Here is a 20,980-nt window from a genome sequence, read left to right as displayed (position 1 = left end):
GAATGTTATTTTATTCATTTCCTGTTAATCCAGACATGAATGTGAACCTGAGTCTCTATGAGAGCAAAAGGAAATCATGAAAAACCTGTGAAAAACCAACTCAACTGACACATATCCAGATTGAAATCTATATTCAAATGGTGCCACCAACTGTAACTTGAACTACTTCCCATCACATAGCACTTGAATTATGCATCTTGAATTCTTTCCAACCATGCAATATGGTATGGTGATCTGGAGGCTATTGCTGCTGCCTGGAAAACAACACAAAAGGACAAGAGTTTCACCTGGCCCATCTGAAGGCACACCTCTGAGAAATAAAATTATGTGACTTTTCAACGGATGCCAAAGGGTACCTACATTCCCAAAGGTGGACTTTATTTCTTCAGGATTGGTAGGCTTTAACAATAAAAAGTAATGAAAAATGTGGTATTTGTTAAGTGCATACTATATGCCAAGCACTGTTCACTGGGTCCATATTATGGTCCATAATGCCAAAGGCAACCAAGAGGTTGAGGCAGGACTAGGAGAGAGTAGATTCTGATAGATTTGGCAAGAAGGAGACCCTGTGGAGAGTGATCTCAATGGAGGGAAGGGGGCAAAAGTCAGACTGTATTGGGTCAAGGAGGGAGCTGGAGTTAGTCAAAGAAAGGGACTTACTCTGGCTCATAGTTAAATTAAAGCCCTTAAGCCTGTCTCTGAATCTTTGCTTGAGCAGCCACACATGCTTAGACCTATCCCTCTCCTTCTATAAGTCTGGGTTTTAATTCTTCTGAGTTTCTAAACCCTTCTGAGTTTTAATTCACAGGTTAAGTCTACCCTTCAGATGGACATTTTCCAGGACTTTCCATTTCCTAGGCATTTTTCATGCCCCTTTAAATTGAAAACCCCTCAGTAGCAGGAACTGTTTCTGGGTTCTAATCCCAGCTCCACCACGTGTCTGCTCTGTGACCTTGCCCTCCGTGCCTCGGTTACCTCATTTATAAAATGGGGGTTCAATCCTACTCCCTCCACTGGTTTAGACTGTGAGCCCCATGTGGGACAGGGACTGTGTCCAACCAGATTATCTCATATTTACCCCAGCGCCTAGCACTTGAGAAACAAATACCATTAAAAAAATCTATGCTTAATTTTCAGGACAGTGTCAAGGCATCCAATTGTCAGCCTATATTTGTTGAGTACAATCATCATAATTATCTTGTAGTGCCCACCACTTATTCCAAAGACTGATTGGGAAAAATACTATTTTAGAAGAAAAAAATATGATCTGAAGTGAAATTAAATATGTACTAAAAGTGCTTGCAAAATATTCCATATCAAAATAGTCCATTTCAAAAACGGTGATTGCTAATCTAAATAGCTACATTAGTGCTGCTCAATGCATACAAATTATCTCAATTTAGGCCTTTTTAGAAAGTAAATATCTAAGAAATGACAACTTTCTAGATACTGCCAAAAAGTGTGTCTCTCCACTGGCCTTTTATTAATCACAGAAATCAGAGAATGAAAAAACTAGTGGTAAAAGCGGATTAAACGTCACCATGGCAGTAATTTACATTTTCCAGTAAAGAAGACTATGTACAGTTGGAATTTCATATTATTAAAATTTACCTTTTCCCCCTCCACTTTCCAATAAAGATGACAATCTAAAAATGAATGCTATTTTCTGGCTCATTCTCTACCTAAAAGGTAGTGTGCAAGTGCACACATAGGTTAAACGACTGAGGATTTATTTGGAGCTGGCATATCTTGCCAAGAGCAAGTACGAAGTGAAGGGCAAGCACTTTCACTATCAGATTCTATTTTATTAAACATTGATAATCAGTAAAAAAGTCTTCAGCTCCTACTGTTTTTACATCTTATAGTATACAATAGAATACCAAATAAGAGCCTACCTAGATCAAAATTAATACAAGCGATGCTATCCATGCATGATGCAGGATAAGCATGATGAACTCCCAGAAGTAACTCATTATTCTAGTACCAGAATTAGCATTACAAAGTCCTAGACTACAGCTTGCAAATAAAGGACAAAATGTAGCAGCTCAAATTTTTTTTAAAAGGATACCCTATCTTTAGGAAGGACATAGGTAACAAAAGAAATAAGACAAACATTTATATGCCCAAGTCAAAAGTAACTATTTTCATGGTAAATTCACAGTATACTCGGTCTGCAATAATAATAATAATAATAATAATAATAATAATAATAATAATAATAATAATAATAATAAATAATCATCTGCGGTACTTGATTAAGCATTTACTATGGGCCAAGCACTGTTCTAAGGGGAGCCAAGATTAGAATCTACGTCCTTCCGACGCCCAGGCCCGTGCTGAGCCACACTTTATTTTCTCACTATGCATCTTGGCTATGACATTCTTTGGGAATTGAGAAATGTTTGTCTACATGGATACAGCACACCACAGAACCAGAGGAAATGGCTTGTGTGCATGCATTGTGTGAACATGTGTGTGCATACGTGGTATGCTGGAATGGGTGACTACTATAGCACAAGCTTTGCTTAATGCAGAATTTTGCAAGAATGAAAGCCCTGCATTACAGTAGAACTCGAGAAATACACATTTCTTGTGCATTATTATGGCATCTTGAAATATCACTGAAACATAATTTTTTCCAATATAGAAATATACAATTCACACACCATAATTTATTTTATACCCAAATCATTTAGGAATTTAAATTTGAGAAGGAACAGGTAAGACTATCCTATTGGGCAATCTATGGGAAGAACACTTAAAAGAGAAATCATCAACTTAAACCATGGAAACACTTTCCAAAAAGCAACAGAAGCCCTAAGAAATGCTGAAGGAAGCAGAAGCATGAGGCAGCTGGTAAAAGTAATAACCAGAGGGGAGAAAAATAAGACCAAGGAAAATAATTCAATTCCATCATATTTATATTGAGCACTTACTGTGCTTGGAGCACTGTACTAAGAACCTGGGAGAGTACAGTAAGGCAACCAATTTCATGGGAACAGAAAATCAATCATTTTTTCATTTTACAAAGACTTTTTAAATTTTAGAGCTATTACAATTCAACTGACCCTGCAGAATATCATCAACATATATCTGTTTTCAACATCAATACCTGGTCTTCCTCCTACTTCAATTGGGAGCACCGTATGGGACAGGGACCATATCCCTACCCCAGCTCTTAGAACAATGCTTGACACATAGTAAATCCTTAGCAAATACCATCATTAATTAATATATGGCATCCAGAGGAAAATGGAAAATAAATGATCAAACAATAGTATTTGTTGAGGGCATACTGTGTGCACAGCTTTGCCTTAAGCACTGGGAAAGGACAAGAAAAAAACAACAGTCCCTACTTCAACAAGCCTACTAATTAGACAGGTAGACACTATTTATTTGCAAATATTGGGAGCAGAAGAAAAAGTTACAACTGGGAGTAGCAGATGAATAGGTTAATAAATAGAAAACACCTGAAATGTTTATGTAAATCAAACACCAAGTGCTAAGGATTGTTATATAGAACTAAGTACTAAGGGTGACTGTTGGATTGACAAGATCTGGAGTTTTTGAAATGAATCAAGGAATGCCTCTTGGAGGAAGTCAGGTGTCAGGATGGCTTTTAAGATGAGGAGAGTTGTAATCTGGCAGATTTGAAAGGGATGGGAGTTCCGGGAATGGGGAAGGTAGTGAGGAAAAGGTTAGTGGCCAGAGAGTCTAAAGTGACCCATTGTATGAAAATGGGGGGGGGGGGGGTGGAAGAGAGAGAGAGAACGAGAACACAAACTGGTGGAGAGCCTTGATGCAAAAATCAAGAGTTTCTGCTTAATACAAAGGTAAATGGGTAGCCACGGACGTTTTTAAGGTATCGAAAAATGTGTACCAAATAACATTTGAGAAGCAATCCAGCAGACAAGGGGGAGTACAGATTGAGGAAGGGAGAGGTTGGAGTCAGGGAGGCCAATAAGGAGGCTCAAACAGTGATCTAGTCAGGCAGTCACGAGAGTCTGAATGAGGGTGATAGCTGCATGGATGAAGAGAGGATGGAATGGATTCAGGATGTATTGTAGAGAAATAACTGGCAGAATTTAATGGCTGACTGAATTTAACAGTTACAAAATGGTCACTTCTATCAGTTATGAATTTTATTTCCACCTATCATCAGCACTTAATGATGGCATTTATTAAGTGCTTACTATGTGCAAAGCACTGTCCTAAGCACTGGGGGGGGGGGGGCAGTTACAAGGTGATCAGGTTGTCCCACGGGGGGCTCACAGTCTTAATCCCCATTTTACAGATGAGGTAACTGAAGCCCAGAGAAGTTAAGTAACTTGCCCAAAGTCACACAGCTGACAATTGGCGGAGCCGGGATTTGAACCCATGACCTCTGACTCCAAAGCCCGGGCTCTTTCCACTGAGACATGCTGCTTGTATATGTATATTCATTTAGACATTCAATTATTCATTTTGACATTTCATCCTGGGATAAGCATTTAACTCCCAATCTGAATCCTGCTCTTCCTAATGCTCCCATAATTGGTATATCTTCTGTGGCTGGTTCCCTAGTTAGATTCTGAGCTCCATGTGGGAAGGGAACACGTCTTGTGCTTCTGCTGTACTTTAGCTTACTGCAGTCAAGAGGAGCTCAATAAATGCCATTAGAACAATTAGTCTCCTTCCAACATTGGATCTTGCCAATCAAATGCTTTGCCCTTGGAGAAGATATTCAGTCACAGACCCCGTTTTCATTAGTTTATTCTCTGATTTTTATTAACCTAGATCTATTGATGGGGAGAACAATCATTCTTAAAGAAAGCCCTCTTATAATCCCATAAAAATACTTCTGAAATTTGGACCACTAATGGTCTGAAGATGGAATACAAAAAGAATTGCTCTATCAACATATCATGATTTTCACACAGTGGGATTTTGAAAGGAGAACTGCTCAAAGACGACTCAAAATGGTTATCTGTCAAATGGCAAAAGTTCAAAGTCAATATTTTAAATAGGTTAACTGCAGCATACCTTTAGCCAAAGCTTCTCTGTATTTCTCTTTAGCAGAATTCACTTCTTTTATTAGTTGACGGTAGCTCGATTTTAATTTCTCCAATTCCGTCTTTGTGACCTATCAGAGAAATAAAATCCAGAAACAGGTTAGACTCTAACAGTTAAAGCATTTAACAAGCACTTCAATTCATAAACTAGAGAAAGGATGCTAAACTTGAATTCCATGAGATTAGGAATGTATTCCATTTCTGCTAGGTCAGAATTGTTCTTTCATTTGTTGTTATATGCTGCCCCTCTACTCAATGAAGGAACTCACAATGATTTTAAATTCCAGTAAGTGGGGTTCATTAATAACCAAATATAAATTCCACAAAGAGATAGGCTCTCTCGGTCAAGGGATTAATGGTTACTAACTTTGCTTTCCTAGGACAGTTCAGGACAGACTAAAATTTGGAAAATAATTTAAAGAAGCTCATCAATAAAAAATTTTCACTTCCATGTGGAAAATAATGATGGTGTCTCCCATCTTACATGACAGAAGAGCTGGAATCCCATCACAGAGACCTCAAGACCGAGAACTGGCGCAACCTGTGTGATCTTGGGCAAGTCGCTTACCTTCTCTGTGCCTCAGTTACCTCATCTATAAAATGGGGATTAAGACTGTGAGCCCCATGTGGGACATGAACTGTGTCCAATTTGATTAGCTTATATCTTTCCCAGTGCTTAGTAGAGTGCCTGGCACAAAGTAAGCTGCCATTAAAATAACAAGGAATAAACTTGAACAATGGTGGCTTACGCTGCACCACTGAACTCCCTCATGCCTGTCAGTCCAATTCCCACTGCAGAAATAGGAATAACAAGTAAACAGGCAAACATGTGGCATACCTCAAAGCACACACACAAATTTTACACCCAAAGCCAATTTTTGGTCAAAGTGATCGTGGCAGGGATCATGTCCCCACTCCCTCACCTAAAGTCTGGTGGGTGGAAAAGGGGAATGCTGAAACATCGTGGAGGAGGGGAATGCTCCTTCAGTGGTGAAGGATTCTAACCAAAAACACCACTCACAACCAGGTGGACAGGTCCAGCTAGAATCCTCAAATATAGCTGGCTAAAATGGCTGGCGAAGACCACAGCGGTTACTGAGACAACTACCCGGGCAGCCACCCACTGGTCTATGATACTACAGCACAGCACCATATGGAAAGCAACTTCATCTAACACGACTCTCCATAAGGTTACTACCTTATAACAACCTCGAAAAGGCAAATGATTAAAACACTTCAATAATACAGTAAAACAGAACAAAGGAAGAAAGGATGTGGCAAAAAAAAAGCACCTTGAACATCTCTGCTTCAATTTGCTGATGAACACCTACATAGCTCTTCTTAACTTGTTGCTTGTCTTTGATCATCATGGTAAGCCTATGTAGTGGTCCAGAGTTAAGGTCCTCTGCATGTGTCTTCATTATTCTGCTAAGTTGTTCTGTCTGCTGGATCATGAGTGACCAAGACTGGAAAAAAAAAAAAGATAAAAATAGATGATTGGCTAGGATTTAACCTCTAGTGCTGGAAGGTGACATAAGCTATTGGAAAGAGTGCAGAGCTGGAGGTGAAGAGGCCTAGGTCTACTGCTTTGACTTTTACTGATCTGTTGGGTGACAGATACAAGTCACCTAACCTCTCTGTGACTCACTGTCCTTACCTGTCAAATAGACAATAATACCTCCTTCTCCTTCCCTCACATGTATGATAAGGAAATGCTTTGGAAAAGAAAGAAGAGATGGCGACTCAAAGTGCTGGGTAAAGTCAAGGACTCAGAATTTAAGGAACGGAAATGCACAAACAAAAATTAAATGGGTCCAATTCTCACCCAAAAAATCCTAAATTTTTGCTCTTGGTCTGCGAATGATAAATGGAGTATACCCCAACGTCCATACCCAGACCTGCAAAAGGAGCTCGGGTCAGAGAAGAGACAGGCAAACACGTGAGGACCATGGAGAACCCAAGCCATGCCTCAGAATTTAAGGTTGGCAGGGATAGGACTTCTCCTCTGGCACAGTTCTGCCCAGCAACTGAGCTGAGAGCATGTGTTACCGTCAGTCTGGCCAAAACCTCGAGCGGGGTTTGGCAGCCCATGGCATGGGCAGGGGTGGGACTTCTCTGGCACACAGAATGAGATGGAGCTTTGACCTAGAACTGCCAAAATGTCTTTAAAAGCTTCCACTAGCTGAGATCTCCTACTCTTCCCAAGCCTATGCAGAGAACCCCACACTGATAGTTATAAGCCACATTATTTTTCAAGGATTAACCCAGGCTGTTTTCTGTTAGGAAAAGTGAAAATGCTCTCTTCCAGCCTCTCATTAAAAAAAACCTATGTTTACAAGGTATGATTTTAAGGTGAAGGAAGTGAGACCTATTTACACCCCTAATTAGAAGCGAAGGTGATGAGCATTATCAAAAATCTCTGAAACGGCCATTGGAGAGGTACAATTAATCACTACGAGGAGGCTAAAAAAACCACTTTACAAGTCCAGCAGAGCCATATGACCTGATGCTGATGAACAAGATGACACTATAACATGCTAGCCTACACAGGAGATGCTCTATACACAACCAGAGATTTTATTTTTCCCAACAGGAACCCAGAACTTAATGCTGTCACCTAATTCTGCCACATAGGCAATACCCTATCCAGCACTACCCGGAGAGAAAATGAGGCAGAAAACACATTTAAAATGACTAGCAGGTCTTTTGGAAAAGTGGCAGTGTGACCACAACAAGACATCAAGCTCCACTCCAAACTGCCTACACAACTGTAGCACTGTCCATCCTTCTATATGGCTGAGACTTGAACCAATCACATTGGGTAGACCCAGGTTCTTGAGCAGTTTAATCATTGTCACGGACAAGCCAGACTCAATACCAAAACGTAAAAACAGGAGTACTGACAATGTGGGAAGGGAATGTGTCAGCTATATCGTGTTGTATTCTCCCAAGCACTTAGTACTGTGCTCTGCACACAGTCAGTGCTCAACAAATATGATTGACTGACTTCTGAGCAGTCAGATCACCAGTCAGTCAATCCCATTTACTGAGCACCGTGTGCAGGGCACAGTACTAAGTGCTTGGGAGAATACAATATAACAATAAACGGACACATTCCCTGCCCACAATGAGCTTACAGTCTAGAGAGGCAGATATTGCTTATCACCAGCAATCAGAAAGACTCATCTCAACACAGTTTATCTAGGGAAGCATATATGAGAGGATTGGATGGTTAACAGGTAAGATGGGTTGAAATGGAATTATTATCTAATCAATCAATCAATCGTATTTATCGAGCGGTTACTGTGTACAGAGCACTGTATTAAGTGCTTGGGAAGTACAAGTTGGCAACATATAGAGACGGTCCCTACCCAACAGTGGGCTCACAGTCTAGAAGGGGGAATTGAAATTGAATTGAATTGAAAGGAGACAGACAACAACAGAAAACAAAGTTTTAAAGACACACTGAAGGGCAGTCTCCAACTACAGGACATAATTCCAGATTCTGGAGAGGTGTATTTCACCCTTGCTCTTGGACTTGCACCCTTTATTCACCCCTCCTTCAAACCCATGGCACTGAAGTACAAATCCGTAATTTATTATTTTAATGGGTCTGCCCCCAGACTGTAAGCTTGCTGTGCACAGGGGATGTACCTAACAACTCTGTTATATAGTACTTTCCCTAGTGCTGAGTAGGGTGCTCTTCAAACAGTACACCCTCAATAAATGATTGATAGGTGTCAGCAGCAGACAAGCCTATGTCTATGACTAGACTATGTCTAGACATAGTCAGACTATATCAGCAGCAGAGAAGCAGCGTGGCTCAGTGGAAAGAGTACGGGCTTTGGAGTCAAAGGTCATGGGTTCAAATCCTGGCTCCGCCAATTGTCAGCTGTGTGACTTGGGCAAGTCGCTTAACTTCTCTGTGCCTCAGTTACCGCATCTGTAAAATGGGAATTAAGACTGTGAGCCCCATGTGGGACAACCTGATCACCTTGTAACCTCCCCAGCGCTTAGAACAGTGCTTTGCACATAGTAAGTGCTTAGTAAATGCCATCATCATCATCAATATGTAGCAATTAGGGATGGGGTTTCTCTTTTCAATAAGACAGAGGGAAAACTGGAGATCCAGAGAGGCAGATATGAAAACAAAGACAGGCTCTCCGAGTGATCAATGTAGCAATGTGGCAAAGGATAATCTTTATGTGCATACAATGTGGAACAAATTCTAAGTTCCTCATCCTCAGTTACACCCTTCTGTATGGGTAGGATCTCATCATCTGAGAATTTGGGTCAACTGAAAACAATAAGGGTAACAAAAAAGCAAAGGAAAGAAGTAGCTACAAAAATGGATCTACTCCTACCCTCCCAAATTTCCTTGGCAGTGATGTTTATCCTTGAAATAAAAAAAAGGCAGCACAATCATCCTCATTTGCTTAGCACTGAACTGCACGCTGTTCTAAATAAAAGTGCATTTACGAGGCATGGTCGCCTCCCATGGAGTTCCCATCTGAGACAATACAGATGCCGAAAAACATTGGACAAACTTTAAAACTGTTAACTGTTCTTGTCTTTTTATTGCCAACTATTAAGGCCTAAGAAGGGGGAAAAGTGGAAGGGAAAAACCCAAATGGGGACAATAATGGCGGTAATAATAATAATGGCATTTGTTAAGTGCTTTCTATGTGCGAAGCACTGTTCTAAGCGCTGGGGGGATACAAGGTGATCAGGTTAGCCCACGTGGGGCTCACAGTCTTCATCCCCATTTGACAGATGAGGGAACTGAGGCACAGAGAATCAATCAATCGTACTTATTGAGTGCTTAATGTGTGCAAAGCACTGTACTAAGCACTTGGAAAGTACAAGTTGGCAACATATAGAGACAGTCCCTACCCAACAGTGGGCTCACAGTCTAAAAGGGGGAGACAGAGAACAAAACCAAACATACTAACAAAATAAAATAAATAGAATACATATGTACAAGTAAAATAGAGTAATAAATATGTACAAACATATATACATATATACAGGTGCTGTGGGGAAGGGAAGGAGGTAAGATGAGGGGGATGGAGAGGGGAACGAGGGGGAGAGGAAGGAAGGGGCTCAGTCTGGGAAGGCCTCCTGGAGGACATGAGCTCTCAGTAGGGCCTTGAAGGGAGGAAGAGAGCTAGCTTGGCGGATGGGCAGAGGGAGGGCATTCCAGGCCCGGGGGATGACGTGGGCTGGGGGTCGATGGCGGGACAGGCGAGAACGAGGCACGGTGAGGAGATTAGCGGCAGAGGAGCGGAGGGTGCGGGCTGGGCTGTAGAAGGAGAGAAGGGAGGTGAGGTAGGAGGGGGCAAGGTGATGGAGAGCCTTGAAGCCGAGGGTGAGGAGTTTCTGCCTGATGCGCAGATTGATTGGTAGCCACTGGAGATTTTTGAGGAGGGGAGTAACATGCCCAGAGCGTTTCTGGACAAAGACAATCCAGGCAGCAGCATGAAGTATGGATTGAAGTGGGGAGAGACACGAGGATGGGAGATCAGAGAGAAGGCTGATACAGTAGTCCAGACAGGATAGGATGAGAGCTTGAACGAGCAGGGTAGCGGTTTGGATGGAAGGGAAAGGGCGGATCTTGGCAATGTTGCAGAGCTGAGACCGGCAGGTTTTGGTGACGGCTTGGATGTGAGGGGTGAATGAGAGGGCAGAGTCGAGGATGACACCAAGGTTGCGGGCTTGTGAGATGGGAAGGATGGTAGTGCCGTCAACAGAGATGGGAAAGTCAGGGAGAGGGCAGGGTTTGGGAGGGAAGACAAGGAGTTCAGTCTTGGACATGTTGAGTTTTAGGTGGCGGGCAGACATCCAGATGGAGATGTCCTGAAGGCAGGAGGAGAGGCGAGCCTGGAGAGAGGGGGAGAGAGCAGGCGCAGAGATGTTAATCTGGGTGTCATCAGCGTAGAGACGATAGTTGAAGCTGGGGGAGCGAATGAGGTCACCAAGGGAGTGCGTGTAGATTGAGAACAGAAGGGGACCAAGAACTGAACCTTGGGGAACCCCCACAGTAAGGGGATGGGAGGGGGAGGAGGAGCCTGCAAAAGAGACTGAGAATGAACGACCAGGGAGATAAGAGGAGAACCAGGAGAGGACGGAGTCTGTGAAGCCAAGGTCGGATAGCGTGTTGAGGAGAAGGGGGTGGTCCACAGTGTCGAAGGCAGCTGAGAGATCGAGGAGATTCAGGATAGAGTATGAGCCATTGGATTTGGCAAGCAGGAGGTCACTGGTGACCTTTGAGAGGGCAGTTTCCGTGGAATGTAGAGGACGGAAGCCAGACTGGAGGGGGTCGAGGAGAGAGTAGGTGTTGAGGAATTAGAGGCAGCGCGTGTAGACAACTCGTTCAAGGAGTTTGGAAAGGAATGGTAGGAGGGATATGAGGCGATAACTAGAAGTGCAGTGGGGTCAAGAGAGGGTTTTTTTAGGATGGGAGAGACATGGGCATGTTTGAAGGCAGAGGGGAAGGAACCAGTGGAGAGTGAGCTGTTGAAGATGGAGGTTAAGGAGGGGAGAAGGGATGGAGCGAGAGATTTCATGAGATGAGAGGGAATGGGGTCAGAAGCACAGGTGGCCAGAGTAGTACTTGAGAGGAGGGAGGAGCGCTCCTCTGAGGATACTGCTGGGAAGGATGGGAGAGTAGCAGAGAGTGTTGAGAGCTGGGGGGTTGGAGAAAGGGTTGGAGAAGAGAAGTGAGTTGCCCAAAGTCACACAGCTGACTACTGGCAGAGTCGGAATTAGAACCCACGACCTCTGACTCCCAAGCCCGGGCTCTTTCCACTGAGCCACGCTGCTAGATCAGAAGGAGCTAGCGGAGTTATCCTGGGACAAGTCAGCTCCAAAACAGCAGGCACCAAATGTGTGTTCAGGAGGGGGCGGAGAGAAGGAAGAGATGAAACTGGGGAGGAGCTGAATAGGAGGTTCACCCTCTAACTAAAGAAAACTTGGAGCTCAGCTTGGCCTCACTGGTTAGGATCTCAGGAGGAAGACAGTAAAGATACGGATAGAGAGACAACTTAGGTAGACTAGGTGCCACTTCCATTTCCTCTCCCCACACCATTCCCCCATTCTGTGCTGCCTTCCTGCCTTCCTCCCCAGGGTCCTGCCTAAGCAGAGCAAGTGAAGCAGCTGGCCTTTCAAGTCTGTGTTCCAAAGGGGAGGGAGAAGCAGGAGACCACATAGCAAGTGCTTAACAAATACCATAAAATCCATCAGGTCCGACCTCCCCAAAGTCTCATCCCCCCTTTCTCCAACCCCCCGGCTCTCAACACTCTCTGCTACTCTCCCATCCTTCCCAGCGGTATCCTCAGAGGAACTCTCCTCCCTCCTCTCAAGTGCTACTCCGGCCACCTGTGCTTCTGACCCCATTCCCTCTCATCTTATGAAATCTCTCGCTCCATCCCTTCTCCCCTCCTTAACTTCCATCTTCAACAGCTCACTCTCCACTGGTTCCTTCCCCTCTGCCTTCAAACATGCCCATGTCTCTCCCATCCTAAAAAAACCCTCTCTTGACCCCACCTCACCTTCTAGTTATCGTCCCATATCCCTCCTACCATTCCTTTCCAAACTCCTTGAACGAGTTGTCTACCCGCGCTGCCTAGAATTTCTCAACAACAACTCTCTCCTCGACCCCCTCCAGTCTGGCTTCCGTCCCCTACATTCCACGGAAACTGCCCTCTCAAAGGTCACCAATGACCTCCTGCTTGCCAAATCCAATGGCTCATACTCTGTCCTAATCCTCCTCGACCTCTCAGCTGCCTCTGACACTGTGGACCACCCCCTTCTCCTCAACACGTTATCTGACCTTGGCTTCACAGACTCCGTCCTCTCCTGGTTCTCCTCTTATCTCTCCGGTCGTTCTTTCTCAGTCTCTTTTGCAGGCTCCTCCTCCCCCTCCCATCCTCTTACTGTGGGGGTTCCCCAAGGTTCAGTGCTTGGTCCCCTTCTGTTCTCAATCTACACTCACTCCCTTGGTGACCTCATTCGCTCCCACGGCTTCAACTATCATCTCTACGCTGATGACACCCAGATCTACATCTCTGCCCCTGCTCTCTCCCCCTCCCTCCAGGCTCGCATCTCCTCCTGCCTTCAGGACATCTCCATCTGGATGTCCGCCCGCCACCTAAAGCTCAACATGTCGAAGACTGAGCTCCTTGTCTTCCCTCCCAAACCTTGTCCTCTCCCTGACTTTCCCATCTCTGTTGACGGCACTACCATCCTTCCCGTCTCACAAGCCCGCAACCTTGGTGTCATCCTCGACTCCGTTCTCTCATTCACCCCTCACATCCAAGCCGTCACCAAAACCTGCCGGTCTCAGCTCCGCAACATTGCCAAAATCCGCCCTTTCCTCTCCATCCAAACTGCTACCCTGCTAATTCAAGCTCTCATCCTATCCCGTCTGGACTACTGCACCAGCCTTCTCTCTGATCTCCCATCCTCGTGTCTCTCTCCACTTCAATCCATACTTCATGCTGCTGCCCGGATTATCTTTGTCCAGAAACGCTCTGGACATATTACTCCCCTCCTCAAAAACCTCCAATGGCTACCGATCAATCTGCGCATCAGGCAGAAACTCCTCACCCTCGGCTTCAAGGCTCTCCATCACCTCGCCCCCTCCTACCTCACCTCCCTTCTCTCCTTCTACTGCCCAGCCCGCACCCTCCGCTCCTCCACCACTAATCTCCTCACTGTACCTCGCTCTCGCCTGTCCCACCATCGACCCCCGGCCCACGTCATCCCCCGGGCCTGGAATGCCCTCCCTCTGCCCATCCGCCAAGCTAGCTCTCTTCCTCCCTTCAAGGCCCTTCTGAGAGCTCACCTCCTCCAGGAGGCCTTCCCAGACTGAGCCCCTTCTTTCCTCTCCCCCTCGTCCCCCCTCCATCCCCCCGTCTTACCTCCTTCCCTTCCCCACAGCACCTGTATATATGTATATATGGTTGTACATATTTATTTCTCTATTTATTTATTTATTTATTTATTTTACTTGTACATTTCTATCCTACTTATTTTATTTTGTTGGTATGTTTGGTTCTGTTCTCTGTCTCCCCCTTTTAGACTGTGAGCCCACTGTTGGGTAGGGACTGTCTCTATGTGATGCCAATTTGTACTTCCCAAGCGCTTAGTACAGTGCTCTGCACATAGTAAGCGCTCAATAAATACGATTGATTGATTGATAAAAGAAAAAGAATTTAAAGGAAAAAATCTAGCGGTGCTAATCTAAGGTTCCTTCTGGCCTTTAGGTGGAGTCAGAACAGATGATCTGTTAGGGTCTCCGTACTCCTCCAATTCTTTAGCTTTAACAAATCACCTGTCTATTCCTCTGATTCCAGGCAAACCTAAACATCGGTGAAATCTTTTTACAAAGATCACCTAGGCCTAAATTTAGGGAAACAGAGTTAGGGACGGGAGGGAAGGGTTAAAATTTACCCCTGCTGCCAGTCACCACGCTAAGTCAGTATTGGTCAACTCAAATCTCTCTCCCGGTAAGGTAGTGAAGAGCCAAAGTGTGCACAACTAAGGCCACTGGGAAAGGGAGTCACTGCCTTGACATACACAGCAGAGAAATCAAGAGCTAATAAGAGTTAAATATATCAGGCCCAAAACCAGGCTGTGGGCAGGTAAAAATATTTATACAATTTTAATAGGTGACCATGGAGAAAATACCAATAGAATATGTAAAACAGTATTCCTCATCTTCCCACCCATACACTATCCTCCTCCAGATTTTCCCCTCATTGTGGACACCACCAAGTAATCAATATAATTTACTGAGCACTTACTGTGTGCAGTGCATTTCTTAAGCACTTGGGAAAGTACAACAGAAGACAATAGGAAGACACATTCTCTGGCCACAAGGAAATTACACTCAGGATCCACAGGATTTTCCTCAACTCATCTCTCTCATTCCAACTGTGCATTCAGCCTGTCACTAAATCCTACCGCTTCTACCTTCATAACAGCTTTAGACTTCCCCCTTTTATCTTCATCCAAACTGCTACTCGCCGATCCAAGGACTTATCATATCCTCCCTTGTCTGCCTCAGCCCCTTGATCTCTTTGCCTCCTGTCTTTCCATTCTCCAGTCCATACTTCACCCTGCTGCCCTGAGCATTAGAAATCAATCAATCAATCGTATTTATTGAGCGCTTACTATGTGCAGAGCACTGTACCAAGCGCTTGGGAAGTACAAATTGGCATCACATAGAGACAGTCCCTACCCAACAGTGGGCTCACAGTCTAAAAGGGGGAGACAGAGAACGGAACCAAACATACCAACAAAATAAAATAAGTAGGATAGAAATGTACAAGTAAAATAAATAAATAGAGTAATAAATATGTACAACCATATATACATATATACAGGTGCTGTGGGGAAGGGAAGGAGGTAAGACGGGGGGATGGAGAGGGGGACGAGGGGGAGAGGAAAGAAGGGGCTCAGTCTGGGAAGGCCTCCTGGAGGAGGTGAGCTCTCAGCAGGGCCTTGAAGGGAGGAAGAGAGCTAGCTTGGCGGATGGGCAGAGGGAGGGCATTCCAGGCCCGGGGGATGACGTGGGCCGGGGGTCGATGGCGGGACAGGCGAGAGCGAGGTACAGTGAGGAGATTAGTGGTGGAGGAGCGGAGGGTGCGGGCTGGGCAGTAGAAGGAGAGAAGGGAGGTGAGGTAGGAGGGGGCGAGGTGATGGACAGCCTTGAAGCCCAGGGTGAGGAGTTTCTGCCTGATGAAAGGAGTGTGGCCTAGTGGAAAAAGCCCAGGGACTGGGAGTCAGAGGAACTAGGGTTTGAGCCCGGCTCCACCATGTGTCTGCTGTGTGACCTTGGGCCAGTCACACATTTTGGGTCTGAGTTTCCTCACCTGTACAATGGGGATTAAAACCTACTCCTTCCTACTTAGACCGCAAGGCCCAAGTGAACAGGGACTGTGTCCAACCTAATCAATCGTATTTATTGAGCACTTACCATTTGCAGAGGACTGTACTGAGCACTTGGGGAGTATACATTAACAGAGTTGGTAGACATGTTCCCTGCTCACGGTGAGCTTACACTCTAGAGGTGGAGACAGACATTAATATAAATTACAGATATGACTCACTGTCTACTATTTCCCCTATCCTTAATCTATTTTAATTCTTGTCTCCTCCTGTAGACTGTAAGCTCCTTGTGGGCAAGGGATAGCATCTACCAACTCTGTTGTATTGCACTTTCCCAAGCACTTAGTACAGTGTTCTGCACAGAGTAAGTGCTCCATAAACACCACTGACTGATTTATTAGTGGAGTACAGTACAGTGCTCTGCACACAGTAAGCGCTCAATAAACACGATTGAATGAATTAGTGGAGGGTGAAAAGAAAGAAGTCCCTATCGATGCCTTGCTCTCTGCGTTTTCCTCTCCACCACTACTCAGTTGAGAACAGCAAAGCAACCCTTGGGAAGGAGATGCTAATGGCAGGTGAGATCTGTGCTTTCCCCATTTCAAGTTGGCTGCTCACACTATAGGGTGCTGTGACTGGCCCCAAGTGGTCATATAGTACGTATTGTTTGAAGGACCCTGTCAAATGCTGCTAGGGCAGAGGCCGCAGCATGGCCTAGTGGAAACAGAATGGGTCTGGGGGGCAGTTAGAGGACCTGGGTTCTAATCCCAGCTCCAACACTCGCCTGCTGTGTGACCTTGGACAAGTCGATTACCTTCTCTGTGCCTCACTTACCTCACCTCTATAATGGGGACTCAGACTGTCAGCCGTATGTGGGATGTGGACTGTGGCCCATCATTCATTCATTCATTTATTCCATCATATTTATTGAGCACTTACTGTGTGCACAGCACTGTACTGAGAGCTTGGGAGAGTACGATATAACAATAAACAGACACGTTCCCCGCCCACAACTGATTACCATGCATCGGCCCCAGCGCTTAGTACAGTGCCTGGCACATAGTAAGTGCTTAACAAATACCAAATAGAACTACCACAGTAGAAGAAATAGTAATAGAAAGCTTTTCCTGCCCCAATAGGAGCTTTTGTGGAGATGGCAGCAAAGAGAGGGAATGGAGTGAGAGGTAGGAGCGGTAGGCCAATATGGTAGACTCTCAGGGGAGAGGCTGTCAATAAATATCACTAACTGACTGATTGTTGATGGAGGTGGAGAGACAGAAGTGCCAGTGAGGACCTTGACAGAGGACACTATACTCTCCCAAGTGCTTAGTACAGTGCTCTGCACATAGTAAGCACTCAAATGCCATTGAATTAGTCTCTAGACTGGATGCTCATTGTGGACAGGGAATGTATCTGTTTTATTATACTCTCCCAAGCACTTAGTACAGTGCTCTGCACACAGCAAGCACTCAATAAATATGATTGACATTGATTGATGGATGACACTCTGCTGGCTTCTGCCAGTTCCCCAAGGCCAGGTGTCTTCCTGGACCTCCTCCCACTCATCCCAGAGTTCTCCCAGGCCCTATTTCTGCTCCTCACATAAAGAAGCAGGACGGGTGTTGACTGGTCATAAACATCTGATGCCTACGCTGGAAATTCTGAAAGCCAGTAAGCATGTGAGACAGAAATATATAGGCTAGTTTTTTTCCTTAAATGTGGAACTGTGGACCCCTTGGCCATTGGAGGACTTCCAGGAGTCAACAATGGCTGCTGCTGCCTTTGCCCCATAACCATGATCTAGGCCCATAAAGCCATCGCTCATTTCAAGTGACTGCTACAGCTCACCGGGGGTGAGATTTGGAACAAGGAAGAAGAGATAGAGCAAAGGGAGAAAAAGAGTAAAAAGCTACCAAAAAGACATCAGATGATTGGAATTGAGGAAATAATTGAAGAACAGAGAGAGGAAGGAGAAGGGCAGAAGGGAATGAGAGAGGACCAGAAGAACAGAAGGAGAGAAAGGGGTAGGAGAGAGAAGCAGGGGGAAGCCAAAGGACAAGGAGATAGGGAAATGGCAAACCAAAGGGCAGGGTGAAGAGAGAATGAGGCAGAAGGGTCAAGGGAGTTGAGAGACAAAAGTGAGACTATGGGACGGGGTGGAACGATGCGAGGTTGAAGTGGTGTCTTGTCAGTCTCTTTCTATCTCTCCCCGACAAACCCATTCTCCCTTTCTTGCCTTCCTCCTTCTCCCTCCGCCAGGTGCCATGCACTTAAACAATCAGGTAGCACAAGGCACAAGATGGGAAGGCTAAATAGGGAGTTAGAGGGCTCGGGTGGCCAGAGAAGACAATGAGGTGAAGAACGGGAACTAGGAGGGAAGTGTAACTTTGAAAAGTTGAGACCACCAAAAATAATCTCTTCGACCTGCTGACACATTCAAACCAAACCAAAGTAAGCCCCACCCACAAATGATTACTAAATCAGGGAGAGATAAACGACCAAGGGATACAGGAATTACCGGAAGACATTCCTGCCAATTCCAAGAAAAATCCAAACTTCTAACTTTCCCAGTAAATCACAAAACAATTTTGCAAAGAGTTTTAGTTAAGCCCAACTTATATGAAATTCAAGTAAGATAACCTAACTCCTACAGTTTAAAGAAATATTACAGCAGTCATCATTTCAAAAAGGGAATAAAAGGAATAAGATAATGTTGTTGGCATACGGTAGGCTTCTGCATATTTCCCCTTGCTTTTCCAGCAAAATGGAGATGGCCATATTTCACTGGCAGAATGATCCTTATGTATCAGTTTGCAAAGTGCTTTTTGATCCCACAATATACGAGGTGCTAAAAACTGCATGGTAAAACTATTAAAGGGCAATCCAGGAACAAATAGAATCTGTTGGCATTTTATTTCAACAAAAAAAAAATATAAGTATGGTAGATTGTATTAAAATCACAATTTAAAGCACCAGTCAGAAAGCCTCCTCCCTCCTTCTCATTGACCTCTATCAGCTACCCCTCTTACCCTCCACTGGAAGGAGTCAATCGATCAATCGTATTTACTGAGCACTTACTGGGTGCAGAGCACTGTACTAAGCACTTGGGAGAGCACAATCTGACAGAATTAGTAGACATGTTCCATGCCCACAAGGAGCTGACAATCTAGGATAAGGGAACATGTCTGCTTCTTCTCTTGTAAGGTACTCTCCTGAGCACTTAGAACAGTGCTCTGCATATAGTAAGTGCTGTATAAATACCACTGATTAATTGATTAGAGAGAGAAGGATGTCACCTCTGGTCCGGCAATGGAGCTAGGTGAATTGAATGATTTTAGCAGCTGCAACAAATGCCCAGCGGATCCTGGCTGGAAAGCGGTTCTGTCCCCAGTGGCTTCCGAGGATACCTTAATAATAGATAGTCCCCTGCCTCGTGGGCCTCTGGGGACCAGGAAGAGAGGGATTGCTTGCACCCAGAACCATTGCCTGGTATGGATCAAAAAAGTGCCAGCAAAGGAGGAGGAGGAGACAGCCTTTAACTTCCTCTTCCTTCCCACCTTTATCCCCACTACTCTTCCTCTTCCCCCTCTACTTTCCTCCGTCATTTCCTGCCGTCCCCTTTTTTTATCCAAAGCCACATCACAAAGCTCAAAATGAAAAATCTGGCATCCCGAATCATGACAGTTCCAGTCCTTTCTACATATTCACTCTCACCTAGTTTGAAGGACTCATACTTACCTAGTTCTCACCCTTATCTCCCTGACCACTCCTGATCACTTTCCTCCACCGATTCATCTTCTTCCCTTCATCCTTTATCTGTGAGTTTTCCTTAGGGTTCAGTTCTGGCCTATCCTTCTCACTTTATTCACTCTCTCCAGAAGCTCTTCCAGGCCCATGATTTCAGCTACCAGCTCCATGTGGACAACTCACAGATTTTCAACTTTAGCCCTGGCCACTCATCTGCTCTAAAACTTGCATTTCCTACTGACTTCAGAACATCTCCAGCTATACAATCCACCAGCACCTTCTACTTAATATTAGCCAAAATTAACTGATTTGCCCTACTAAACCCTTTCCTCTTCCTGGCCTTCCCCATCACTGTTGGCATCTTCCCAGTCCCTAAAACTCAGAACCTTGGTGCCATCCTTTGACTCATCCCAAATTCATCCCATCTCTCAATCTTGGCAGTTCTCCCTCTACATTTCAGATCCCATCCTGGCCACCCTTACTAGCTCCATCCTGGTCAAGCACTCATCACCTCTGAGCTGGACTTTTGTAACAAACAGTGTAGCCCAGTGGAAAGAGCATGGGCCTGGGAGTCAGAGGACCTGGGTTCTAATTCCGGCTCTGCCACTTGTCTCCTGTGCGACCTTGGGCAAGACACTTATCTGTGCTTCAGTTACCCCCTCTGGAAAACAGGGATTAAAGCCCACTCCCTCTTACTTAGATGATGAGCCCCATGTGGGACATGGACTGACTCCAATGTGATTAGCTTGTATCTACCCCAGTGCTTAGAACAGTGTTTGGTACATAGTAAGTGCTTAACAAGTACCATAAAAAAAACAGGCTCCTTTACTGACCTCTTTGCCTCAAACCTCTCCCTTCTTCAATCTATTTCACACCTACAATCTTTCTAAAAGATTATTTCCCTCCTGGAAAATGTCCAGGTCCCCCATTGCTCCTTGCAGAAAAAACAAACACGTCACCATTGGCTTCAGGGTACTCCATCAGCTAGCTCCTTCTGACCGATCTGCCCCCATCTCTTACCAGACCTGAGGTTGTGCTTGCCGATTTCCCCACGCAAACCTTCTCAACACCCCCTCCATCTTAACTGTACATCTCTGTTCCACTGCTCAGGATGTTTTTCCCCCATTTCAGCTTTGACAACCTCATTCTTCATCTCCCTTCTGAACAGCCACTTCCCTCAACATTCCCAGACAATGTCGTCCCCTTCGCCACCTCAGGACACTCATACATATCTCTGTTTATTTATTATTTATTCATCGACTGGTTTTTAGTATACCTATCCATACCCT

At 44.9% G+C, this 20,980-nt stretch overlaps 1 protein-coding gene across 6 annotated transcripts in view; it reads right to left on the bottom strand.

The window, feature by feature from the left end:
* The window catches only part of FER (FER tyrosine kinase), a 300,139-nt gene that overhangs the window by 233,411 nt on the left and 45,748 nt on the right, over window positions 1-20,980 (bottom strand). For 5 of the 6 annotated variants that reach the window (XM_038770433.1, XM_038770435.1, XM_038770436.1 and 2 more), the window contains exons 3-4: window positions 6,344-6,517; window positions 5,023-5,122 (exon numbers count right to left, since the gene is read on the bottom strand). In XM_038770433.1, the coding sequence (XP_038626361.1) occupies window positions 5,023-5,122; window positions 6,344-6,517 (274 nt within the window). Of the gene's footprint in view, window positions 1-116; window positions 255-5,022; window positions 5,123-6,343; window positions 6,518-20,980 lie in introns of those variants that run through there. The other variant, XM_038770438.1, reaches the window with a different exon arrangement.

The sequence above is a fragment of the Tachyglossus aculeatus genome, chromosome X3, assembly GCF_015852505.1.
Source record: "Tachyglossus aculeatus isolate mTacAcu1 chromosome X3, mTacAcu1.pri, whole genome shotgun sequence".
In the NCBI taxonomy this organism is placed as follows: Eukaryota; Metazoa; Chordata; class Mammalia; order Monotremata; family Tachyglossidae; genus Tachyglossus; species Tachyglossus aculeatus.
Note: the sequence above shows the minus strand (reverse complement) of the source record. Positions and strands in the feature narration are given on the sequence as shown.